The 26,341-nt window shown below is 32.4% G+C and overlaps 4 protein-coding genes and 2 long non-coding RNA genes across 6 annotated transcripts; 2 read left to right on the top strand and 4 right to left on the bottom strand.

Annotated features, from left to right (window-relative positions):
* Positions 1–253: 253 nt before the first annotated feature.
* On the top strand, positions 254–1,100 carry LOC128291490 (uncharacterized). The gene is made up of 2 exons (XR_008281291.1): positions 254–409; positions 749–1,100. It is a non-coding gene; the product is annotated as an uncharacterized LOC128291490 (long non-coding RNA).
* Positions 1,101–1,381: 281 nt separating this feature from the next.
* On the bottom strand, positions 1,382–2,116 carry LOC108459202 (dehydrodolichyl diphosphate synthase CPT3-like). Its single transcript, XM_017758556.1, has one exon. The coding sequence runs from the start codon at positions 2,114–2,116 to the stop codon at positions 1,382–1,384; it is 735 nt and encodes a 244-aa protein (XP_017614045.1).
* A 4,329-nt stretch (positions 2,117–6,445) lies between these two features.
* Positions 6,446–7,520, bottom strand: LOC108459650 (uncharacterized). The gene is made up of 2 exons (XR_001867393.2): positions 7,085–7,520; positions 6,446–6,809 (listed from the first exon to the last, which is right to left on the bottom strand). It is a non-coding gene; the product is annotated as an uncharacterized LOC108459650 (long non-coding RNA).
* Positions 7,521–16,475: 8,955 nt separating this feature from the next.
* Positions 16,476–17,513, bottom strand: LOC108459201 (dehydrodolichyl diphosphate synthase CPT3-like). The gene has a single exon (XM_017758554.2). The coding sequence runs from the start codon at positions 17,485–17,487 to the stop codon at positions 16,663–16,665; it is 825 nt and encodes a 274-aa protein (XP_017614043.1). The 5' UTR covers positions 17,488–17,513; the 3' UTR covers positions 16,476–16,662.
* Positions 17,514–17,792: 279 nt separating this feature from the next.
* Positions 17,793–21,170, top strand: LOC108458446 (uncharacterized). Its single transcript, XM_017757844.2, has 5 exons — positions 17,793–18,229; positions 18,324–18,507; positions 19,785–19,991; positions 20,634–20,825; positions 20,917–21,170. The coding sequence occupies exons 1-5, from the start codon at positions 18,147–18,149 to the stop codon at positions 21,052–21,054; spliced, it is 804 nt and encodes a 267-aa protein (XP_017613333.1). The 5' UTR covers positions 17,793–18,146; the 3' UTR covers positions 21,055–21,170.
* A 518-nt stretch (positions 21,171–21,688) lies between these two features.
* LOC108459439 (metallothionein-like protein 4B) lies at positions 21,689–22,625 on the bottom strand. The gene is made up of 2 exons (XM_017758806.2): positions 22,454–22,625; positions 21,689–21,989 (listed from the first exon to the last, which is right to left on the bottom strand). The coding sequence occupies exons 1-2, from the start codon at positions 22,543–22,545 to the stop codon at positions 21,821–21,823; spliced, it is 261 nt and encodes an 86-aa protein (XP_017614295.1). The 5' UTR covers positions 22,546–22,625; the 3' UTR covers positions 21,689–21,820.
* Positions 22,626–26,341: the final 3,716 nt, after the last annotated feature.

Genomic DNA, 26,341 nt, shown 5'->3' with positions numbered 1-26,341 from the left:
GGGACTTAAAGCGACTACTTTAGGGATTAAATCACAATTGAGACAAAATATCGAGGTTAAATCATAAATAAAATAAAACTTAATTGTAAACACAAAAAGGGTGGAAGGATCAATTGGGTAATTAACCCAATTCTAAAAAAGACGCGGATCCTCCCCGGGTAATCAGGTCAGCGCGCGAATCCTGGGGGTCTAAAAACGTCGTCGTTTCGCTGGGGCTATATAAGCCAAAGCTTTAGCCCAAAAAAATCATTTTACACCAGTTATAAAAAAAAAATTTGAAACTCTCTGCAGAGAGGAAAGGACGGCTCCTCGGCTTTAGCCTCCGATCACCGGGCCATATTCGCCTCACGGTCCTCACGCGCCACCGTTTGCGGTGGTCTGAAGGTTAAAAACCTTCGTCCTTCCACAGGTAACCTCTTTTCCTTTAGATCCTCACTCGTATATATATTAGAACAGTTTATATATGCTCAAAATAAAGCATGAAATATGCGATTAAATCACCTTTTTTGAGAGACTGTTGGTGTTTGAATGAATATTTTTGAATATCTTTTCTATTAAAAAAAAGGTCCCCTTTACACTATTTTTCTTTCGGGCTTTTATAGCCACTGTTACTGTATAAACTAGGAAAGAAATCGAGGATTTCTTTCTATTTCTTGCCTACTATATCTTTGACCGATTTATTATGATTTTCTTGCCATTTTTGCTTTGCTTTTTTCGCGTATCTGTTGTTTGTTTCCTTTTCTTGCAGGTATCACCAAGGAATCCGACAGTGACCGTGCTTGTGTGGATTCGTGCACTAATTACGGAGGCAGAGTCACGGCACTGATGGAGGGCAGCTGAAACAACAGGAGTTGAAAAGGCGCAACCCTTAGGTTGATTGCGGCGCGAACCTTAGCTAGGGTTTCTCTGCTGCTGAGAATAAGTTGGGCTAATTGGGCCATTTAAACATTGGGTTAGTTTAGTATATCTGGGGTAGGGTATAGTTGGGTATGGTTATTTGGGTCAAGAGTGTAAACGGGCTTAGCTGAATTGTTTCAATTTTGGGCCTACGGTTTGGGCTTTGTAACCTGGACTGTTTAAATAAACAAACATTTATTTTATTTTTTGTGTTTCTGTTTTTGGTTTTAAGGCCCGGTCAAATTTGGGCTATTACAGTGTGTTTACTTGAAAAAGTTGTAAAATTAATTTTTTAAGTGATATAAATTATATAATTTATTAAAATAAATAAAATATTTAATGCATTTTTTTAATGTATTTTGTAATTTTAGAATAACCTTTCAAACAATTGCATTATTGTCAATCACACATTCCATTAAAACCATAAGATTCTCCACTAATACAACCTAAGAACTAATTAATGTAAATAATGAATATTATATATTTATAATTGTTGCAACCTTTTTCTAACAAAATAATCGTAGTTTTGCTGAAAATCTATAACCACTTTCACCAAATGCCATACACCAATCTCCGGCCAATCTGTAGACAATGATGCCAAAAGGGAATGACAAGTTTGCCATTGAAGGAAATTGCTTAGTCGATGCTTGTCGCCGGTGCGTATCAAAATGTCGGGATCTGGTGTAACCGCCATATACATATTTTTTTCAATGTCTACCAAATTTATCATATGCCTCTCATCATCTTTGTCATCATCGTCTTTATCGTCATCATGACTATCTCCGATATAACTATGATAATAGCATTTTTCTCGGCAAGATTCTTCGACGGAATGAACGATATCGTCAGTGCAACAATAGCATACACAAATCGTGACAACGAATTTGGAATACTCGGCGGTTGCTCCCATGAGTTTACAAGCTTCATCCCTAAGTTCTGCATTCAAAAGCTCGAGGTTTCCAGCGAAATTAACTTTGATCGGATGATGCTTCGCAATCTTGGCCAACACCGTCATACATTCCTTCAACAAATCCATTATTTTTTGCACTTCACTTGGCTTTCTTCGAAAATTATCGATGGAAAAAGCATAAGCGGTAATGTATTTCACTCCGAGTTCATAGCAATAAATGATCAAATTCAACAGCGCCATAGCGCCCGCATCGTGCCCAGCGCCTTCTTCTAATAGTTTTCTTTTGGCGTATCTTCGATTTCCGTCCATAATCACCGCGATGTGCGTGGGGATTGGACCGACTCGAAGAACACAAAACACTACTCTTCGTATAAAACTTGACCAACAGGACAAGACTTTGGTTAAAAAATATTCTTTGTCCATGATTCAAATTGATCAAGTTGAGAATGCAAAGCTCGATTGTGGGTGTTAAAGAATGAGGTACTTAAAAGGGGGGGAAATGCATGCCATTGTCATGAATCCTTAAAATAAGAGGTAAAACAACGGATTCAATGGTAAATTTTCTTTAACATTTCTTAACCATGTTGGAAGTGTGAACAACTTATAAGCTAACACCCAAGTTGCATGCAATTTTATCTATTGCTTAGAATTTGGATGCATTTATTACATTCTTATGAAGGCTAAAAGTTGCCTATTTTTTTAAATTGAGATTTGATTAAATTCAAAATGAAGTTAGGTCGGACTCATAGATAAAGGTTTTTTCATCGTAATTTTGTTTATCTACAAGATTTAAACTTAAAAACTTAAAAAACATCAAATTCTTTTAAGCATATATACATTTTTTATAGTAAAATAGAAGCTTAGAAACTAATTTAGTATTTCTTTATGAAGCTTAGAATTTGGATGTATTTATCATATTCTTATGAAGGTTAAAAAGTTACTTTTTTTATGCACCATTTTTTGTATTGATTTTGATTTAATTTAAAGTCAAAGTTAGATTATACCATTTCTTAGGCTGTCAAGACCTACAAAAATAAAACCTATTTGAAGAGAAGAATTAGTAGAAGCTACAACATCCCTAACCCATCTTCGTCGCCGGATTGGGGTCATGGAATATTACAATAACATTTTAAACACTTAAATATTACTAACTTACAAATATTCAATTATAATTACAAGTCATAAAATTACATTCCATGTATAACAAACATACACTTACGGCCTTAAACCGAGTTTACAAGGCCATAAAAATAGTTTAGGAACATTCTAAGGTCAATGCAAAACAAAATAGAGAAATTAGTAAAAAGTTAAAATTTTTTAAAACAATGGACATATACGGCCTTGTGGACATTCGTAATCTAGACACACAGTCATGTTCCAGCCCATGTGTCTGCCCGTGTGTACATTCGAATTGAGGTCACACGGTCGTGTCACTGGCCATGTACCTGCCTGTTTGACAAACTGCTTTTAAAACACACGGTTGTGTCGCAGGTCATGTGCTAGACCGTGTGATCCCTGCACCTAAAAATAATAAGACAAATGGTCATGTAGATAGTCGCGTGTGACACACGGCCGTGTGACAGCCCGTGTCCCGAGCCATGTGTATCATAATTTGCTCCTAAAACAGGGCAATCACCACACCTAACTTGGTTAATATGTCAAGCCTAAAATCATTTTAACAACATCAAATACACTTTAAAACAATTCAAAACATGCCAATTTCACACAACCTAAGTGTTTAACCAATGTGCCATCATTGAAACCACATTTAAATCATCAATTACAAGCCAAAATTCAACCATCCTATACCTAACCAATATGTCATTCAAAGGCACCTCAACAAAGATTAATCATGCAAATAACCAAGTTAAAGAGCATATGACATTAACCACATTTTCATACTCAAACATCCACCAAAATAGCCAAATATAACCATTCTCACCAAGTTTCCATTGCACATAACATTTATCAATTCACATTAACAATTATACACATCCAAAAGAGTTAAGCTTATCAAACATGCTTATTTCATTCATAACTATATAAAAGCATTTGTTTCAAGGCAAAAGATAACTCAAAAGCTTTATATGACATTCAACATAAGTAACTTACACTAATTTCAACCATAGACCAAAAGACTATTACTCAAAATATCATTATCCTAGGTACATACTAAGACACAAAAAGAAATACATCACCAATGTTGAGTTCGGGATTGTCGTTAGATGCTGAGTCAATAGTCAAAATATAGGTACCTAACCTGCACACAGAACAATAATCAAATACTAAGTAATTTCATTAACCCAAAGAACTACATATGTGTTTAATAACCCATCAATTCAAATATGTAACTTGTAATGGTTATTACCACATAGTGTACTATAAGTTCCTCATGAATATTTCATGTACAATTTAATCTATCTCTCATTTACCAACCAACTTCAAACGATCAGTTAAACATTATTAACGTTGACCAATCTGTTATTGGCACCCGGTGCCTTACGGATAAATCGTAACAAATTTTTGCGCCCAGCGCTAGTCGGTAAACTGACAGTAGATGTGCCCTGCACTAGTCAAATAAATCGATAAAGATTTGCGCCCAGCGCTAGTCGGGTAAACCGATAGTAGATGTGCCCTGCACTAATCAAATAAATGGATAAAGATTTGCGCCCAGTGCTAGTCGGGTAAACCGACAATAGATGTGCCTTGCACTAGTCAAATAAATCGATAAAGATTTGTGCTCAGCGCTAGTCAGGTAAACCGACAATAGATGTGCCCTACACTAGTCGAATAAATCGACAAAGATTTGCATCTGAAGCTAGTTGAATAAACCGAAAATATTAAATGTGTTCCCAACACTAGCCAAATTAACCGACAAAGATTTACACTCAGCGCTAGTCAAATAAACCGACGATATTAAATGTGTGCCCAACACTAGCTAAATTAACCGACAAAGATTTGCGCCCAGCGCTAAACAGATAAACCGATAGTAGATTTGTGCCCAGCACTAGCTGGATAAATCGATAGTAGTTGTGCCTTGCACTAGTCAAATAAATCAACAAAGATTTGTGCCCAATGCTAATTGGATAAACTGACAATATTAAATGTGTATATACGTCCTACATTTCCAACACAAGATCAAATAATCTCAATTCCATTATATCATAACTAAACTTCTTATGTTTACCAATATTGCTCACCATGAACTTATTCAGTTCAATATACAACTCATAAATGTACACATAAATCATTTATCCATAACCAACCATTTAAAACTATTTTCTCAATCATTCAATTACTCCAATTCACTTTCCATTGTACTTCCATGGTCTATTTCATATATATATATATATATATATATATATATAATTCCACAATTTTTCATTTCATAATTCAACCATTGCATCAATGACTATAATTAATCCTTTAATCTATTCCATAGCTATACATATAAGTCCATAACTCTTCAGTTAACTTCTAGTCAATTACATTTATAAGTTGTAATTAGACATCAAAAATAATAATAGATTTAATTTAAGTAAATAAATAAAGTTCGAGATTAAGGACTACGAACTTACATGTACCAAAACGACTCCCTAATGTGATCTAATGACTAATCCGCTACTTTGATTTTTCTGCGATTTGTGTCCAATTGAGTCGTTTCTTGATCTAGATAATTATGTTTATTCAATGAATCACATTTCAGCATTTAAAAATAATTAATATAGCTTATAACCATTAACAATGAAAATTTACAAAATTACCCTCAAAGTTCGTACTTTCTACAATTTAGTCCCTAAACCCAAAACTTCTAATTTAACCACTTTTAATTAAAATTCATGTTAGCCGATTTTTACCTAGCCTTATAACAGCCCGTATTTATCATCAATTTACAATATTTTCCTTAAATTTTACTATTTTCATAAATAAGTCCCTAAACCTTAAAATCATAAAAAAAATTTACCTAACAAAATATGTTTATTTAACAACTAAACTTCATATTCTACCAATTAACATCAAAATCATTTAAATTCATCAATGGCATATTTTCTCTAATTTGATAATTTCACAAATTAACCCATAATCTAGCTAGACATCAAAATAACAATCACAAAAATACCAATTTCATGAAAAACAAGTTAAGAAAATGCTTACATGCACAAGCTTTTGTGTAGCCGAATTTTAAGCTCCCTCCTTTAACGGAGTTGTTCTCTCAACTTTCGGTGAAGAAACAAAGAAAGAAGATGATGCCTCCACTTTAGTTTTATTATTATTATTATTATTATTTTAATCATTTCATTTCTATTTAAAATAAACATGCATTTAATAACAAAGCTAAATATATGGCTAAATTTCCTTATAAATCCATCATTTCATTCTTTGAATTCAATTAAATTAATTAACTATAACAATTGACTTTAACAATTTCACAATTAAGTCACTTTTAATTAATTAACTATTTAAACGTTAAAATTTACTAACCAAATTTTAATACACCTATTTAATCACTCGAAAAATATTTTAAAAAATATTTACAAGCTCGATTTATAAAAATAAGGTCCAGATACCTCATTTCCTAAAACTGCTTGACTTTCCGGACAACCACTTGTACTTAATGATATTTTCAAATAGCAAAAATTATCAGATAAAAATTTTATATAATACTATATAAATGTATGGAAATAGAATAGCAAAACAATTACAGTTGTAATAGGCCCATTTTGCCCGGGCCTGTTAGAAAACCAAAAAACCAAAAATTAAAAAACAATAATAAACCAATACAATAAAAGTCCATTAGCCCATGACCCAATTAACCAAATTAATATCTGACAAACATTAAATTTAAATTCTAGCCGAAATAAACTAATACCCTAGTAGGCCCAATCCCGAAATTAGCCCAAACAGCCCGAATGGGGGAAGACTCTGGAAATCCCAAGTCACCAACTGCTGCTCGCACGCATTGCAGCTTCCCCACGAGTGGCTTTCCTCCGTACAGTCGAACCTGCGAGAAGAAGCGGATTAACAGAATACGCAGCAATTTACAGCAAAGCAATTTGATTTTTTCTTATTTATTCTCATTTTTAGGCTATAAAAAGCCACTGAATGTACATGGAAGGGGATCTTCTTTCCCCAAATATATACACGAATATTAAAAACAGCAATCAAAAAAATTGAAAACGTATTCAAATATTTTTTCTTCTTTTTCTCTTTCGATTCCATTAATCTTTCATTAGAGTTTATATGCATTTGAAAATAAAGAGAAAGCAAGAGATTTACCTTGCGAATGTGCTAAGAGACTCCGTCTTCTTCGTTGAAATCGGAGTGTAGATGGAACCTCGTGGCCTAGATGGTCGTCCCTTGAAGCCCGAATCTACTCGTCACCATTGATAGAGGTAGATCGGTGCTTAAAAAAGGGGTGTTAGAATCGGTTGAGGGAAAATCAAGAGAGGCTAGGGATTTGGCTTCTTAATCGGCCAAATGAAGATGGATATGGGGAAGGATTTTGCTTCAATTGCTGTAGAAAACGACAGAGTGCCATTCAAACAATTTTTTAAGGTTTAATGACAAAATAAAGACGTCACCGTTTAGTCTTTAGAGGCCAATTAGCTACTCTGGGTGAATTTCGCATTTGGTCCCTCCCCTTTTGCGCCAATCTTTAATTAAGCCTCAATCACGTTCTATTTGTTTTTTATTTTCCCTGAGATTTACACATTGTCACGGTTTAGTCCTTATTTGAATGTTGCGTTTTGAAGCTTGAGATATTTATGTCTTAGGTCCTTGATCATTGGTACATGTTTCATTTTAAATTTTTTTTTTCCTATCGTTTACAAATTGACCTCTTAATCTTATTATTCATTTCAACCAAGTTTTGTTTAGTTTATATGTTTACTCGTATTTATGCAAAATTTAAGTAATTGTTTTTAAATTTATCTTAGCATCATTTTTCTAAGTATTATTTTAATTTGTTGTTTCTTTCATTTGTATAATTGCTTCTTGAAATTGTTTTGTTATGTTAATATACCTTTGCTTTAAAAATTTAATTGATGTTGATCTAAAAATAATTTTATACATTGTTATTATATTGTTGGTGAATTTTACATGTATATATATATATACATATATATATTTTATATGTTGATATGTTGATATATATTCTTTTAACTCTAAATATAATTTATTTATTTTAAGTATTTTATTGAAATCGAACACTGTTTTATATTATTATTCTTGTATATGTATTTATTTATATCAAGTTTTCACCTTATATATTATTAATCCTATGTTATTTTATACATATAATTTTTATTTTTTTAAATCAACTTGTATACGTAATTATCTTTTTTAAAATTTATTGCATATATAATTTATGATAAAATTAATTTAATCTTATAATTCACATTTTAATTCCATGTTATCTTAGCGTACAATTGTTTCTAAAATTTATTCATATGTAAATAACTCATATTAAATTATTTTTTATTATAGTCCACGTTATCGATTTCATATTAATATTTTTTATGTATATATATTTTCTCTAAAATTATTTATGTGTATAATGCGTTTCTTTTAAGAACAATATTTTAAATCATACAATTTATTTATTGTATACACTTTCATATTTTATTATGTTGTATGTATTATTTATATGTGCCATCAATCCAAATCAATTTGTTACATGAAAAATTATGTTATATGTTATTTGTTTCAAAATTCCTTTATAAATATAGATTTATAAATGTACATCACTAGATTTAGGTATTTTATAAATATAGTTTTTTTACCTTTTGAGTACATGATTATATTTTTAAAATTTGTTACATGTATAATTTATATTTTTTTAATTTTTCATACATTATTAATTTCATGCTATAATTAGGAATTTGTGTTTTAAATATTTTGTATATAATTCGATTTGAGCTTTTTATTTTAGAATAACTATTTCAATAAACATATATCCCAAGTTTTTATGTAAATTTGTTAACTTATATACATATATATATATATATATATATATATATATATGTGGTCATTAATTCATCATTATGTTGAAAATGTCTTATACTATATTGATTTCTAATTCCATTTTATTTTATACATATTTTTGTGCATTATTTTATATTGTGCCATGTTAATTATTGTGTATATTATTTTGTATTAATTATTCACTATTCATGTTTAAAGAATTTTTTGGTCACATTGTACTTAGAATAGTTATACATAATTATTGGATTTGTTAATTGTAACTGTTGTATCCTATTATTTCATGTTCATTACCCCTTTCCTATGCAAATGTTTCGATACAATGCATTAAGCATTCCATTTTAAAATGGATAAATGTGTTTTGAGCAAATTTCTACTTTTTTTTATCATTAAAAAATTCTGAAATAAGGCAATATCCAATATTTGGGGAATTCGGAAAATTGTGCTCAATCATACTGGGTATGATTTTTCTGGTGAACTAAATATTTGGATAACCTTTTATAATTTTAGTGTATGAGTTTTCAAAAGTCGAAAATCAATTACGCTTTCAAAGGTATAAGGGATCGTATCCAATCGTGCTGGGTATGATACTGCATATCTTTGAAACGAGAGAATTTTGACTACTAATCTGAACTATTTAAATATTTTAAAAAGAATCATACTTTGGAAAATCTTCTCTTTAAAAACCTTTTTGGCATAAGGATAGCATCAAATCAATTTGGTACCAATTTTTGGGCGTAATGAGGGTGCTAACCCTTCTTCATGTGTAACAGACTCCCGAACCCACTTTTTGATTTTTCATAGAATAAAACGTTTTAGTAGGTGGCCCAATCACACCTAAATCAAGAGATTGATAACGACTCCACATGTATATTTTCAAAAGTTGATCCCCATTGTTTTCAAAATAAAAAGGGTTTCGACAACAGTGGTCCTACCCCTACCAACGCCAAATGCATTATATATATATTCACTTATACTAATGTAAAACTAACATGATTTTGCACACTTTTATATATTTTTCTACTATTAATATTTAACAATCCAACCATTAAATTTCATATTTTATTCATGTAGGTTATGCATATCAAGTTTGAAATAAACCTTTTTTACTATTTATTTTATGTAAAAAATCTTTTAACCATTAAATATATATCAATATAGACAATATTTTATATCGTTATGATAGAGATATCGAACTAATTCTAAATTTTACATGTGTGACAAGTACTATTATACTAATAAATTCAATGGTTGAATTGTCAAAATATCAATAATAGAAAAAATTAAGACTATAAAACCATATTCGTTTTACACCGATATACATATTAAAACATAAAATAAGGCCTGCCACCACATTCCAAAACAAGGCAAATAAAAATAAATAGAAAATCAAACAAAAAGCCTTTACTTGATCCTTACAAAAAAAAATCTAATCTTAATCGATCTGTCTTTTCAAATAAAAATAAATATTAAAATAAAATAATCTTAAAATCTAAAAAAAATTGTAAGTTACTTTTGCTCCCATGCCAAATTTTCCATGCAATTCACATTTCAACTTATTTTCCAACTCTTAGGACATATATTGCACGACATAAAACTTACTAATAAAGTACCAAAATTAGTAGAAACCATGTCCAAAGTTCATTAAATTTAACCACAATAATATTTCAATTAAGCACATTACCCCACAAAAATGCCCACCAAGAAAAAAAAATAGTAAAGCAGCATGGAGGTCGCTAGAGAAAAAGTCAACAAAAGAAGCCATAAACCATCAACAAAAAACCTAATTCCAAAGTCCAAAAGGGAGAAAGAAAGACAAGGAAAAGTGTCACACCCCAAACTTAAAAATGTTTTGTTTGCATATTATGGGAGTTTATCACTTGCCTCTTTGTTAGGATTTTAATCCTAGAGAACTTTTAAAGGTGATAGTCAGTCGACTCTAAAAACTTGATAAGGGATTATCTATAGGGATATGATAGCAAAGGTCAAAGTTTTATTAAGAAGATAATATCTTCTACTTATTGGTAAAAAATTTCAAAGAAGTTGAGATGCATTGAAGCTACATCAAGGTTGCTTATTAAAGGCTTAGAATACTCTTTCATGTTGATGTATATTTTGAAAGTTTTACTTATTCGATAGGAAAATTTTATTTAAGTATAATTGCTTTGTAATTTCACTTTCTAATATAATGATTATTTCCTTCTAGTGGAAGTCTGATTTGAGTAAAGAGTAAGTGTTGATGCATTAAAGCTATGTAACAGTAAGGCTACAATTATATTTGGTAAGTTGGGATAAAGTTGGTTTTTAAAAGTTGTAATAGGAAGTCTATATAATGGATTCATTCTGGGCAAGGCCCCACAACATAGGTTATTGAATTGAATTGCGAAACCAATTTTGTGGCTCCTCTATTATTCCTTCTTTACTTATGTTTTATTACTTTTTAACTATTTCATTTAACTGTCGGAACAAACATTGCAATATTATTTCAACAACTCAATAAAAAATGGTTTATTATACCCAAACATGTCCATTGGTGCCACCTAACTTACTTGATGTGATCCTTGTGTTTAATTGATAGCGCTCAACTTTATGAAAAAAAAAAAAGCATTTATGAGAATTAAAATCAATAGCAATGTGGACTACAGAAGGAGATAAGATTACAAATCACAATTCCAAAAGCTCTGAATGTTATTTTTATGTAGATGTTAAAAAGTTCAAACAAATTTCTAAATTTGTTTCTATAAATAAATAAAAAAACCTTGGAGTATTCTCAAAACAACTCATAAAAGTTCTTTTAGAGTGAAATTGTCAAAACTTCATATGCTAACAACTAGTTTTAAAAACCTTAGAATGTTTGGTGATGAAACTTGGTTGAGTTTTTTTACTAAATTATGTGATATTACTAATGAAGCTTCTACTTTTAGTGAGGAATACTTTAATGTTAAATTAGTTTGAAAGGTGTTGTGATAATTGTAGAAAGGTTTACCATCAAAGTTACAACAATTGCAAAAGATATCAACACCATGCAAATAAATGAGTTGATTGGTTAATTACAAACATTCGAGACCAAAGCAAAAGATAAAAATTCAAGTTTGAGAAGAATATTGCTTTCACTATCACATCAGATATTGTAACAATTGAACCAACATTTGGTTCTTTAAAATATCTTAGACCCTTTTCCAAATTTTTCAATAAAGTTTTCAAGCTATTCTCTAAGAATGGTAAAAATTCAAATACGAATCAATTTTGTATCAAGAAAAAAAGAATGGTTGTTGAAGAGCTTAAGAAGAAAAATCCAAATCCATGAATGCCAAGGCTTTGGACACATACATGCTGGATGTATAAACACATTCAAAAGGAAAATAAGTCCTTCCATGTTACTTGAAGTGATGAGGATACTGCTTGTGAAGAAGAAGATGGTCAATGAAGCAATTACTTACTTTTGTAGTAAAAACTTGTTCTAACTTCTAGTGTTGTAGAAACTATTGAGACAATTTCAAAAAAGGATAGTAACATTGATGTTGATATAAGTATTGATGAGTTATAAGAAATTTACAAGTTGTTGGAACATTGTAACATAGTATATAAAGATAATGAAAACCTCATAATTGAAAACTCCACTTTGAAGAAAGACCATCAGAGATTAGTTTAAGAAATAAAGAAAAAAGGTATTTTTTACTTATCGTGAGTTTGAATTGAAAGCTTTACAAAAAAAAAAAAAGATTTAGTTATTTGATCAAGAGATACTTAAGTTGGATACATAAGTGATAAGCTTGATGAAATACTAGTTGTTGGAAAAACAAAAACCAGTTAAAAAGGCCTGAGCTATATTGATAATGATAAGAAATCTCTTCCCTTACTATTTTTATTAAAACTAAAGAAACTTTTGTTGATTCCTAGTTTGAGGAAATTTTCAAAAGCATATCTATTATTATTGTGAAGTGATTGGCCATATTAGACCTTAGTGTTAAGATGATTGATGATTTGAAAAGAAGTAACTCTAGACATGTTACAGAACATGTTTCAACTTCCTTATTATTATTGTTGTCAATGCCAAGAAAATTGGCGCTCTCGAAAATTCAACACAAGCAATAGCGTAGACCTGTATGTCACTCTTGTGGAGTAATTGGACACATCAAACCAATATGTTTTAAGCTACTTAATGATATTAGAAGAATCAATTATGTTTCACCACATGTTGCAACTCCACCTAGACCAACTAAGAAGAACAAGCAAATACAAGCATAGGTGAGGAATGTTCAATCACGAATCTATTTTGAAGATCAAAAATAGATTGATGCTTGAGTGAAACGTAATGTTGCTACCCATGTTGATCGTAATAAATATATTTCACGAGTTACAACTCTGATTTGCAAGATTATTGATGTAGTCCCTTGTCTTGTCCCCTTTAACAAACCTGATGCAATTTGAAAGGTGGTGAATTGAGTAAGGGAAAGCATAAGAATGAAGATGAGCAATAAAAGTAGAGTTTTGTTAAAAATGTCAAAGAAGAAAATTGTTAGAACATTATGTCAAAGCAGTTTGTCAAACCTAATTGTTGCAACAACTAACTTGACAATGCTCTATGACAAAAACTATGCTTATTTTGTGTTAAATGTTAATTATTTTTTTACTTGTAATCTTTTATTATTGATGATATATTGCGATATTAGGCCAAACAAATTTAGAATTATTATGTATAAAGGAAACTAATAATTATTTGGAGAGCCCTTAGATTATGGCAGTTTATCACTTGTTTCATTATTAGAGTTTTAATCTAGAGAACTCTTGAAAGTGATAATTAATCTATTTTGAAGATTTGATAAGAAACTATCTAAAGGGATATGATAGGAAAGATAAGACATTTATTTAAAAGATAATGTTTGTTATTTATTAGAGGATAATTTGAAAGAAGTTGAAATGCATTGAAAGTATTTCAAGGGTGCCTATAGAAGTGTTGGGACCATCTTTCATGTTTTGTATATTTTGATAGCTTTATTTTATGGATAAGGAACATTTATTTAAGTAAATTTGTTTTATAATTTCACTTTTGAGTGAAAAAGGTGGTTTGAATGTAGAGAGAGAGCATACAAACTGCACAATTTTGAGGCTACAGTTATCTTTAATGAGTTTGAGTAAATTGGGTTGGTTATCAAAAAGTTGCATCAGGAAATTTGTATAGTGAACAACATAAGTTCTTAATCCAAAGTACATAACTAATTTTTTGGCTCCAACTAATTTTGTGGCTCCTCTATTGCTCTTTCTTCAGTAATGCTTTGCTATTCTTAATTGTTTCATTGAAGAACTATTACAACACTTATTTATTTTTATTTTTTTAAATATACATCTATCATTTTTTTTTGAATAATCTCATTATAGGTTCTTATCATAGCTACTCTTTTTAATACAATGCCTATGAAAATGAGGCGTTTCAGCACATTTGAACCCATGTCCTCCTGTATTGACAATAATACCCATACTAATTGAGCTAAAACTCAATCAACAAATATACAACACTTATTTTAACTATAATGCCCAAATTTTTGTAATTTCGGCTTTTGTGATTGTTGAGCATGGAAACATCGAAACTTTTGTTTTGATTCTTTTTTGTATAAATATATGTGGTTTATGAGGTTATGTGCTCTGGGGTGTGTTTGGGAGGTCCCAAGTTCGAGCCATAACTTGGGCTAAATTTTGGTTTTATCTAGTTAAAGTTTGACTTTTGGTTAATGGGCTTAAAAGAATTTATTGGTAGGAATATAATAGAATGAGCCTGTTGGTCTAGTGGTTAAATGGCAAGGAATTATGCCTGAGATCTCAATTTCGAGTCGTGGGTGTAGCATTAATTTTACTGTTAAGTTGTGCGGAAGTTTGAGTTGGACTAAAACACTAAAGGGGGTAGGGTTTATCAGATGTTTTCTTTTTCTTTTTGCTCTCTCTGTCGTTTTCTTTTTCCCAAATCCCCCTTGCTGCCAAAATTCTCTTCTTCTTTGTTTTTCTTCTTTTTCGATAAGCTTAGGCATATTGCTAGCGGTTCTGTCGATTCGGTAAGTATCACTTTATTAAATTGCGTGACTTCGTTTAGAGATTGTTTAAGAGGGATTTTATTTGCTAATCAGGGGATTATCAAAGTTCTGTAAATTGCTAATCGGGTTCTAACCAGCGAAGAATCACTGTTATTCGTTGAAGGTAAGTAGAGCTCTCATTTCAGGATTTGCCTATTCTTAATAATCTGACTTAAGAAACTGATTTTGGGTTCGCTATGATCAATTTTAGGCTTTGGAGTGCTCATGGTTGGATTAGCAATGAAAACGAACCAGGTGTATACTCTAATTACACAAAAAATGAGTTTCGATGAAAGCCAAAAAGTGGCCAGTCGACCCCACATGGGCTTGTGGTCTGCCCATGTGGTAGCATGCTTTGCGAGACACGGGCGTGTCACTGACGAGCTAGGCCGTGCGCGTGCCACATGGGTGCAACGAACATGGGTGTGTGATGGCTTGTAAGCCGTGTGCGAGGCACTGGCTCAGGAAAATGAGTCGTGTGGACCACACAGGTGAACCACACAGGCGTGTGGGAATCTGGGCCAGGCCGTGTGATCCACATGGGCAAGACCAATTTGGACCGTGTGACCTACATAGGCGTGTGGGCCCACACCGGCAAGGCACACAGGCATGTGAGCCCCTTTAATCTGAAATGTTCTGTAAGGTTACACGGGTCGCCTAAGTCGATTGTGACCTGTAGTAGGGTCGATAAGCCTTAACTAGACTCTTAATTCTGTGATGTATGTGCTCGCATGATATACTTAGCATAATTATCTAATATGTTCTATAAATAAATGTATAATATGTTTGTCTGCATTACAGCATGCCATACTTGTATGATGCATTACATCGGGATGGGTTTGACGAAGTGAAGGGAGTATCTGAAGGGCTTCATAAGCCCGTCACCTGGCAGCTAAGCTGCATACTTATGATATGTGCTGCGATGTGGTACCTTATGGTGTGTAGGGTTGGATGGGTCGATTATATCCCCATATATGGTGCGCAGGGATGGATGGGTCAATTTTATCCCCACATGGTGTGATGGGTTCGACGGAGATGGTGTGCAGGGTTGATGGGCATAATGTTTTCTGATATCTGATCTGTTATGCATGTGATATCTGTATGGCTAAGGCCGAATAATTGTATTCTGTTATCTCTTTGTATGCATGCTGTTTGTGGGGATGTACACACTGAGTTTATGAAAACTCACCCTTTTGTTTATTTTGTTTGTCAGGTAATCTTCGGCAGTAGATGGATCGGTATGACGGAGGGCTCGATGGTGGCCACTGGTAGACATTCATGGATTTTTTAGTAACACCTTGTTTTGTCTACTTTATTTAAATATATGTTTTGGGATTTTAAATTGTTAAATTATTGATTTATGAATTAATGATGTTTTAGCTTCCGCGTTAATAAAATGTTTTCACTTAATATTTGGATTAGAGATTTCACGCTTAAATAAAGATAACAAACTAGATGATTTTTAACTTGCTAAGTTTTTTTTTTTTCTAAAAGCACTCACATGTGACACCACCAGATTCGGCCATAGCGTTTAGGTCGAGTTTGGGGGTGTTACATTAACAACTCAATAACACAATAATTTACTATAACCGGATGTATGCATTTTCGATACTTACAAATTTGTCTTAGATCCTTGGGTTAATAAGAACTATACATGCTTAAATTGCATATGATAAAACCCAGACCCAACTTTAAAGTTGGTACAGCCCGGTGGCACAGTTCTTAAGTTTTTTTCCCCTTATTTTTGCACCTAATTAACATGTTATTATGGGACTAATACTAGCAAAGATATGAACCATTCGTAAAGGTCTATAACTGCAATTTTTTCTTAGCAACATAACGGTAATTTTGCTGAAAATCCAATACCACCCACACCAGATGAAACACACCAAACTCCGGCCAAACCGTCCCCAACGAAGACAAATGGCAGCAACTACTCTGCCATACTAGGAAATTGCTTAACCGGTACTCGCCCCCAGTGCGGATTAGAATGTCAGGATCTGGCGCAATGGCCATGTACATATGTTTTTCAATGTCTACCACCTTTATGAGTCGCTCGTAGTCGTTCGCCTCATCGTATCCCATGATTCCGATACCATCATCCCATTTTTCTTTGCACGATTCTTCGACCGCATGCAAGATCTCATCGGAACAAGTGTAGCAAATGCATATCGTCAACACAAAGTTCTTGTAACCCGCGGTGGATTCCATGAGTCTCTTGGCCGCATCCTGAATATCCGCACTCAATAGTTGTAGGTTCCCCGCAAAATGGACCCTCACCAATCGAAGTTTTGACATCCACGTTAATAGCATGACGCTCTCCATCGTCAAGTCCATGATCTTTTGAACTTCTTCCGGGTGCCTTCTGAAATTGTCGATGCTGAAAGCATACGCCGTAACATATTTAACACCAAGCTCCATGCAGTAAATGATCAAATGCAAGAGTGCCAATGCCCCTGCATCGTACCCCGTCATGTCGTCTATCTTCTTCTTCTTAGCGTATCTTCGGTTCCCATCCATGATCACAGCAATGTGAGACGGGATCGGACCGACTCGAAGGACTCGAAACAAACATTTCCTTAAGAAACTCCTCCATCCAGAAAAGATGTCTATTATAATATCTTCTCTCAACATATCAAATTTGTTTTGAAAATGAAAGTTAAGATGTTAAAGAGTTGCAAAGTGAGATATTTAACATTACAGGCAACCAATCCAATGTCGTTTTCTTTTGCAGCATTTATGGAACATGTTGAAAGCATGACAACTTATCACAAACAATGAACTCACATGCACTTTTGTCTGTTCCTGGAATTGCTGTAACTACGTAGCCAAAAATTATATACTATGTTTGAGATATCATATGAATAAAAAATGAAAAGTCTGAACAATGTAGGACCGTGTTTATAACCGGAGGGAATAGAGCTCAGATTTGTTTGGTTAAGTGAGAAAGATCTTTTTGAGTTGTATAAGCAAAATTTCATCGAAATTTGGGCTCATTAGAATGCAATAAATTCACCTAAGCCTTTGATTATACACATTATGTACCATAGCATCAAGTAAAATGGTCTAAAAGAATGCAATAAATTCACTTATAGAAGAACCCCAAATGCATAATCATATGCAAGGGCCCAATTTGGCCAACCCCAAATCTGATATCTTTACTATATAACACTGCGATGGACAATTTCCCTTTATCCACTTGTTGGAGCCATATAAGTTAACATCCATGGCTATCACTGAAGTCAACTGCTGTGAATAGCACAGAGCCATTTTCTTGCAGGGAGATTTCGACTATGTGCATAGCGGTGTTTATGTGGGAAACACACCCACTTTACCCTTTCATTTTATTTCTCAACAGAGACGAGTATCACAACCGGTAAATATATATATATACACCTTTTTCAAGTGCCTTTCTTTGTTTACTCTTTGTTGATTTTCAATTTTTGGAATTTTGGGTTTTTGTTTTTAAGGCCAACTGAGCCATTGATATGGTGGGAAGGTGGGGAGATTCTTGGTGGAAGAGATGGGCAAGCTGGTGGGACATGGTTGGCTTCTTCTAGGGATGGTAGATTGGCTTTTATCACCAATTTTAGGGAATTCCAATCCATTCCTCAAGCTAAAAGTAGAGGAAATCTCCCTGTTGATTTCTTGCAGGTAAAAAGTTTTGTTTTCTTTTTTTAATTATTGGTTCAATCTCTGAAACTTTTCTTTTCATATTTCCATGATTGATTTTGAAGAACCCCTTTTTTTTTTCAGTATGTATTTGATCAATTATGAAACATTTCCTGAATTGATTTTTGCTTGTTCTGTTTGCTTGTGGATGGTTCATGAAAGAGTGATCTTCATATTACTAGTTGTTAAAATCTCAGTAGGATGCCATAATTGGAGTTGATGAAGAAAAAGAGTTCTTGTGGAATAATCTGTCCTCGGACTGCACTAGGCAATTCTTTGGGGATTAAAGTTGACACTGCTCTGCATTAGACTACATATCGTGCCCCTCCCCCCCTCCCCCCCATGTCTACTTTTTTGTATGACCAAGGTATCGTTCAAGTTCATTTTACAGTAATTCTTTCGGGATTTATGGCTGTTCCTCTCAACAATGTTGTAAACTTGAGTTCTTTGAGTGTAATGTGCCCTATCACTTGTTAGTTTTGTCACTCTATTGTCTACTTATGAGCATCAGATAGACACGAATCAATGTTAGGCACACCAAGACAGACGGTAAATATGGGGATATGACTTCCAAGGACTCTTCAAATCAATGGAAAACTTAGAGAATTTGATTATATTCGTATCATACACATGCCCATATCTGGCACGCACTCTTAATTGCTTTTCTTGGGGAAGTGGTGGGAGGTGGAAGAACCTGGATGCCTTAATGGCCTTGTTTTGAGTCTCATTGTTGCACATGAGGATTAAGAACTATTTTAACATTAACTTTGAGCTACTTTTGCTCAAGTGGGTGCATGATACCAACCTATAAATCTACAATATCTGGAAACTTTTGATCTATGTTGTTCAAACTTTTCGTTTTTTCTGGTACTACACATGTCTGACACGTATCTGGCACATATTTGGACACTGAGTATAGGGATCATTTCTCCAAGATTTTCCAAATGCATAGAAATCTTGAAAAAAATTTAGCATACTCGTGTTGGTACTCACATATCTGCCACATATCTAGACATGAGTATGGGGAACACTTCTCCAAGGACTCTCTGAATACATGAAAATCTAGCACTTGTGTATGGCACTGGCAACCAATTCAGAGTAACATAGCTTCTTCTAATCATTCTGCTTGTGTCATTACTTGTTCAATCTTGATATGAATGAGTACACTTTATAGTACTTAGAAATGTACAAGTTCCTTTTGGTAGGGATGAATTTTATTAAGAAACCCTCAGTTGATTGTTGGGATTCCATGATTTCAGAGCAAGAAGAAGCCTATTGAATTTGCTGAAGAAGTGGTGAAGGAGGCAGATCAGTACAATGGGTTCAACCTTATATTAGTTGATGTTCGTTCAAAATCCATGGTTTATCTAACGAACCGACCAGAAAAAACTGGCAACTTTGTCACACAGGTTTCACCTGGGATTCATGTTCTATCAAATGCAAACCTAGATTCACCTTGGCTCAAGGTGAGGTGGTTTTTCATGTTTGTGATTTTTCATGCATATTCACTTGATGATTTAGGAATTGTCCTATACCGTTCCGGCGCTGCATGCATAGAAAAACTTTTAAAGTTTTGAATATACCTATAGGGTAATCACTATTTGGGGTTTGAATTTGGCAAATTTTCTTACATTGAAGTTTGAACTTTTTTTGTTCAAGTTAAGCCCTAAACTTGACAATTGTTCTCACATTGGGACCTAAATTAGGCAATTGTTCTTACACGGGGACCTAGATTAGGCAACTGTTCCCGCTTTAGGGCTTGAACACTTTTTTTGTCCAAATTAGTCCTTAACATTTGCTGCTACATGGTGCCTGAACTTTAGGGTTTTTGAAAAACTAATTTTGACAAAAAAAGAAACTCAAGCCTCCATGTGGGAAAAATTGTCATATTGCCAAGTTTAAGCTTAACTTGGATAAAAAGAAGTTCAGGCCTCAATGGGGGAACAATTGTAAGTTTAGAGCCTAATTTAGACCAAAAAAAAGTCCAAGTCCCAACATAAGAAAAATTGCCTCCCAAATAGAGATTTAACCCCATACCTATATCTATCCAAGTCCAAAACATTAGCCATTGAGTTTTTATTACAGCTGCATGGTTGCATCTTATGTAGGCTCAAAGATTGGATCATAATTTCAAGGAGGTATTGGCTAGATATGGCAAAGATGAACTTCCACTTAAAGAGATGGTTGGCCAACTAATGATGGACACCACTAAAGATGATTTAAGCTTGTTACCCCACATATACTCACCTGAGACTGAATATGATTTGAGTGCCATTTACATAGATACCACTCGTCCCCAGGTAAAAATTTAATGCTTAGGTTTAAAATTATGGTTGAATATTGGTGAACAGTGATGAGGGCTGTTTTTCTTTTCTCGTGGGAATTGTGCAGGGACGTTATGGAACCAGAAGCCAGTCAGCATTGACAGTGAAATCAAATGGGGAGGTGTGCTTTTATGAAAGATATTTGGACAAGGATCGGTGGAAAGAGAATACAGTAACTTACCAAATAGAGATGACCACAAAGTAAACATCATTTGCATGATTGATATATATATTGGCTGGTTGAGGTTTATTTTCAAGACATTTGAACGTACGTTTGATTAACAAGCTAATGATAGTCAATAACAAGTTTTTTCCTATAAATTTTCATTTTCGATTCTTATTCTACATATAACAATTTCAATATATTTAATTATATTTAAAAAAGTTAATAGTATTTATGTTCAAGTCCTTCAACGTTTTTTATTTTACATTTGTAATAATATATTATCTTATTATAAATTGATGATATATTAATTCATATTTTATGGGCCCCTAAAATGAAAAAAATTCAAAAAATAAATTTGCACTTTAACCACTAAAAATTTGATTTAATCATGGTGAGTAAAGTTTACAATTGGATGCACATAAGATGAAATATGGTAATACTGATCTAGTGGGAGAGAATATCGTAAGTCTGCCCGTGAGTAAGTCACCTAAGGGTGCGAAGCCTACGTTCGAATAGAGGCTACCAAGGGCAATAGGCCTGAAACAGTGCACATGTGAGGAGTCCGGGAATTCTCGGAAAGTCCTGGAAAAGGTTTGATCCTAATCTTTGAAATTTCAAAATATGGGAAGACTAAAATTAAGCATAAATTGATGGTACATATCAGCCATATTAATTACTTAAAACATCTCATAAATCGAGTATTGGATTATTGAGGAACACTCGCATAGTAACACCAAACATGCAAAACCCAGATTTTGCAACTGACATACATATGTAACACCAAAACCAAAACCAAAATCTCTGCTCAAGAAGCACAAGTGGCACAGGTACAACCCGTCCTGCATTTACAGTACAGCTTCCCTGTCCCTGCAGCCACATCGTCCTTGCTGCATGTACATGGATTGCAACCGCAGTGGTCGCCGCACGAGCACCGCTTGTGGTCCGCCCCACTTGTGGTCTCCGTCGTTGTGCACCTGTAGGTCATGACAGTTGACAACAAAAGCAAAGAGGTGGGCATGTAGTTAGGTCCCGCTAGTCTGAGCAGTAAAACAAGACACAAAGAATCGCAACTGTCAAATGGTCGGTTTGTCCTGTCAGAGAAAAATAAATATCCAAGGAGAAAGATACTTCTGCTCAGAACACATGTGGCGCACGGATGGAATGTCAGAGCAGCATGTGTTCGTGGTTCTTGAATGTTGAATTTGTGAGTTTCAAAATCCAAATACCTTGTTTGACATTTTTTACTTATATTTGAAGGCAAATATGTAAGCTATCAAAACCTAACACTAATTTTACTCAATACCAAGTTCTGAGAGTTTAAATTTTATTCTATTTATATCTTCCTAACTTTTTCAGACATTTTCTCATTATCAATCCAACATGTATCGATGAAAATAAAGGAAACCATGAAAATAAGGGGGGGGGAGTGTAAATGAACCTGCAAGACCCGCCACCGGGACAAGGGGAAGGACAACCACACCTGTCGTTACACACGACAACCTCTCTAACACTCACCCTCGCATCCGCCATTTTTTCAGTCCTTTTTTTTGTGTTGGAGCTATTATTTCCCTTTTTTATTTTTTATTATTTTTTGTGAATTGTGAAGAAAATGAAATCTCCCTGTATTTGGTTTAAATGTGTGTTTTGAAAAACATGCATGTAAACCAAGTGTCGGAAAACATAAAACTGAAGAACAACACATGGCGATACGTGTCAAACAGGGTTCATCATCAAAGCTGGTGTGCTGGTGGCGCTACAATACTTTGATTGCGAGTATCCGCACATACTTAGCTCAACTTTCATGACATGCGTCATTTCCATCACTAGCCTGATTAATGGATAGAATATTAGTTCGATTAGTATTAATATTATTTTAGTGTAAAAAGTGTAATTTTGAGTATTCAAAACGTAAAAAATGTTATTTTAAGTACTTTAAAATATATTATCTTTTATTTAAAAATTGATGATGAATTATGAATAATTTTAGATATTTTATAAATAGAAAAACTTAAAAACATTAGGATGATTACACTCGGTGTATGATGGGTCTATGTTCTTGTTTAGATTTGTGTTTTTCCAAGAGATTAGATTTGTATTTTTTAGTGTAAATCTGAGTAATTATAAATAAATAGTTTAAATAATTACAATGTAAAACAAAATTAAATATACTAAAAATTAATAAAATTCAGATTAAAATGAATAAATTGACTGAACAAAAATTGAGTGATTAGAACTGTGTGTTGGTTTGATGGTTAGAGTATTCATTATCTCAAGTGTGGTTTGGGTTTAAATCATATTAGTCACATTGCTATTAAAACTTTTATTGAAAATATATAAAAATTATTTTTAATATTTTTAAATTTAAAAATTAGTTAAATGTTCACGTTACCAAAATTAACAAACGATAACTTTTTGTACATTTTAGGGTTATTTGAAAAAATGTAACTTTAAAAATTAAAAAGATTAAAAATTAAATAAAGAGTTAAAATAATTTTTTATAAAATTTAAGGATAAATAAATTATTATGCTTTTCTAATTCTGAGCAACTTGTAAAGAGGGATAGCTGCAGTGATAATATTTTTCCCATAACAAGTCTAGTTTAAGTGTGGATTTCAAACACATATATATTAACATTTTTTAGTGTATTATTTATAATTTATTAATACCAAAAATGAAAAGAGAATAAAATTTTCAAGAAATCGTTTAAATGGTTTTGAGAGTATATATAAATAATAAGATATATTTTCTCATAATTTTATTATATTTAACTTTATTATTAATTAAAATATTTAAATTTAAAAATAATTTTATTGATACTTATATGTTATTTTATAGTTTGTGTAAACTTTAATTAAAGTTAAGGGTTACCTTGATTGTTGCAGCACAATTTCAGTTGTTAAACATCATGCATTCTCGGGTATCTAAATCCACAATCCAAACTGTCATCTTTATGTATAACTCGAAGGACAAAAATGTTATAGTAGAACCACACAATATACTAACAAATGAAATTACAATTCGTACACATTTTATGATCTTCATATATAATGGGATTTAAATCAAAATAAAATTTAGATAAAAACTCAATGATCTCACTCAAATATTAAAAAAATTTAGATAATCTTTTTGATGAACAAATTAATAGTTGGATAATCAAAATAGAACGAATCGTATAGTTGATTAAACATTCTTGTATTTTACCCTTTTTTTATTTGTATGAGACTCCGTTGTTCGGTAGCTATATTGGACACTGACTAAAATAAAAGTTGAACCGACCTATATCTCTAAATGACGGTAAGCTCTCTTAGTTTTGTATTTTAAGGTATTAAGCTTCTTAGCGTTCATGGGTGAGATATTCATCCTTGTTTGATAAGTAACACCAAAAACTCAATTAAATATTTTATAATACAATGCTTAATAAATATAAAGGTCAAACAAATTTTAGATTTAAATAATATAATTTATTCTTTTTATATTTTATAATATTGTTAATAAATTTAATTTGTTAACATCGATAATTATTCTCCTTAGTGCTATTTTTTTAAAAAATTTAAATATAAACTAAATGTTATTTTTTAAATTATAAAATACAATTAATGTGACTTGAACCCAGACTACACCTATGGCGATAAATACCCTTGACTATCAAACCATCACATAGGGTTTTAAACTAAATGTTTAATCTTATTAAAAAAACATGTCAAACCAATATTTAAAGATGCTTTTTAAGTTACATCAATATTTTAATTAGAATAGTTAATAATGTTGAAATTTTAGAATAATTAATAATATAATAAATTATACTATTAGTTACTAAATTATGGGTAAGTTTTTATTTTTGTCACTTTGTAACGCCCCCTTTACCCGAGACCGTCGCCGGAGTCGAGCACGAGGCATTACTAAACTTATTTGAGCACTTAAACAAATTCAAACAATTTATATCACACTTTCCAGACAAGCTGTCCAACTGTGTCATAGTTGCTAAATAATTCATATCTCGAGTTATAAAACTCGAAATCCAAATCCGTAAATTTTCTCTGAATTTATACTCATATATCTACTTACCAATTTTTTCTAGAATTTTGGTCAAGCCAATTAGTACAGTTTATTATTTAAAATCTCCCTGTTTCAGGGTTTGACTACTCTGACCTTTGTGTATTACGAATCAGATATCTCTCTGTACAGAGCTTCAATGACTATACCGTTTGTCTCTAATAAAACTAGACTCAATAAGGAATCTGTACATATAAAGTATGACTTCTAATTATCTTTGTAAAATTTATGGTGAATTTCCAAAGTCAGAATAGGGGATCCAGAAATTGCTCTGGCCCTGTTTCACAAAAATTTAAACATCTCATAAAATATAGCTCATATACCTGTTTTGCTTCTTACATATGAAAATAGACTCATCGAGATTCGATTCCATAATTTATTCATTATTTAATTCCATTTCTACTATTTTTAGTGATTTTTCAAAGTCAAACTACTGCTACTTACCGAAAACTATTTTAGTACAAATATTGTTAACTAGTTTATAACATCTTTACTTCAATTCATTCAAACTCTATACATGCCATATAAATCTTCAAACATAAAACAAAAGCTACCGAATTGATCTGGATAGTGTGCTTTGTTGTGTTGATCCGATCTACCCACTTCACTTCAAGTCAATCTACATAAAATATTAAACACACACAAGTAAGCTTATTGAAGCTTAGTAAGTTCATAGGTTAAAAGTAATGCTTACCAAACATAATATTTCCAAACAATACCAAAACATTTACTAAAGTTTCCTGCGATTCACAACCATTGTTATAATAATTCACATAGTTGAGCTCAACAAGAATAACTACTCAATCTCTTTCATTTGGATCACTTCTCTTTTATTTCTTATAATCAAATTAGGAAACGGCTTACGAAATTGAGTACGTCGTTGCTCAATGCCACGATTCACAACTCAGTATGGTTTTCCTCATTGAAATACCATACCTACATTTTTTTAACTCGGTATGGGAAATGCCATACCTACATTTCTTAACTCAAGATGGATTTGATAATACCATACCTACATTTCACACTTCAAGATGGATAATACCATACCTACATTTCACAACTCAGTATGGATGATACCATACCTACATTTCACACTTTGCCATGGAACAACCATGGTCTTATCCGTCAATTCATCACACGTCACGATACGAACGTACTCAATCCTGCGTTTTTCCTAATTTGCATTTCCACATTTATTCTTTCATTAACAAAATCTACACAATCCCACAACAAATTAGTATATAATAACACATTATATACTTCAATCATTCAC

Source organism: Gossypium arboreum, chromosome 4, assembly GCF_025698485.1.
Source record: "Gossypium arboreum isolate Shixiya-1 chromosome 4, ASM2569848v2, whole genome shotgun sequence".
Taxonomy (NCBI): domain Eukaryota; kingdom Viridiplantae; phylum Streptophyta; class Magnoliopsida; order Malvales; family Malvaceae; genus Gossypium; species Gossypium arboreum.
The sequence above is the reverse complement of the archived record's forward strand: the minus strand, read 5'-3'. Positions and strand labels throughout refer to the sequence as shown.

Excerpts from the sequence above, each read along its gene's own strand:
- LOC108459202 (XM_017758556.1), bottom strand. The coding sequence starts at position 2,116 with ATGGACGGAAATCGAAGATACGCCAAAAGAAAACTATTAGAAGAAGGC.
- LOC108459201 (XM_017758554.2), bottom strand. The coding sequence starts at position 17,487 with ATGTTGAGAGAAGATATTATAATAGACATCTTTTCTGGATGGAGGAGT.
- LOC108458446 (XM_017757844.2), top strand. The coding sequence starts at position 18,147 with ATGTGCATAGCGGTGTTTATGTGGGAAACACACCCACTTTACCCTTTC. Across the intron at positions 18,230-18,323 it reads AGAGACGAGTATCACAACCG|GCCAACTGAGCCATTGATAT; the intron begins GTAAATATATAT and ends TTTGTTTTTAAG. Across the intron at positions 20,826-20,916 it reads TAGATACCACTCGTCCCCAG|GGACGTTATGGAACCAGAAG; the intron begins GTAAAAATTTAA and ends GGAATTGTGCAG.
- LOC108459439 (XM_017758806.2), bottom strand. The coding sequence starts at position 22,545 with ATGGCGGATGCGAGGGTGAGTGTTAGAGAGGTTGTCGTGTGTAACGAC. Across the intron at positions 21,990-22,453 it reads CCCGGTGGCGGGTCTTGCAG|GTGCACAACGACGGAGACCA; the intron begins GTTCATTTACAC and ends CATGACCTACAG.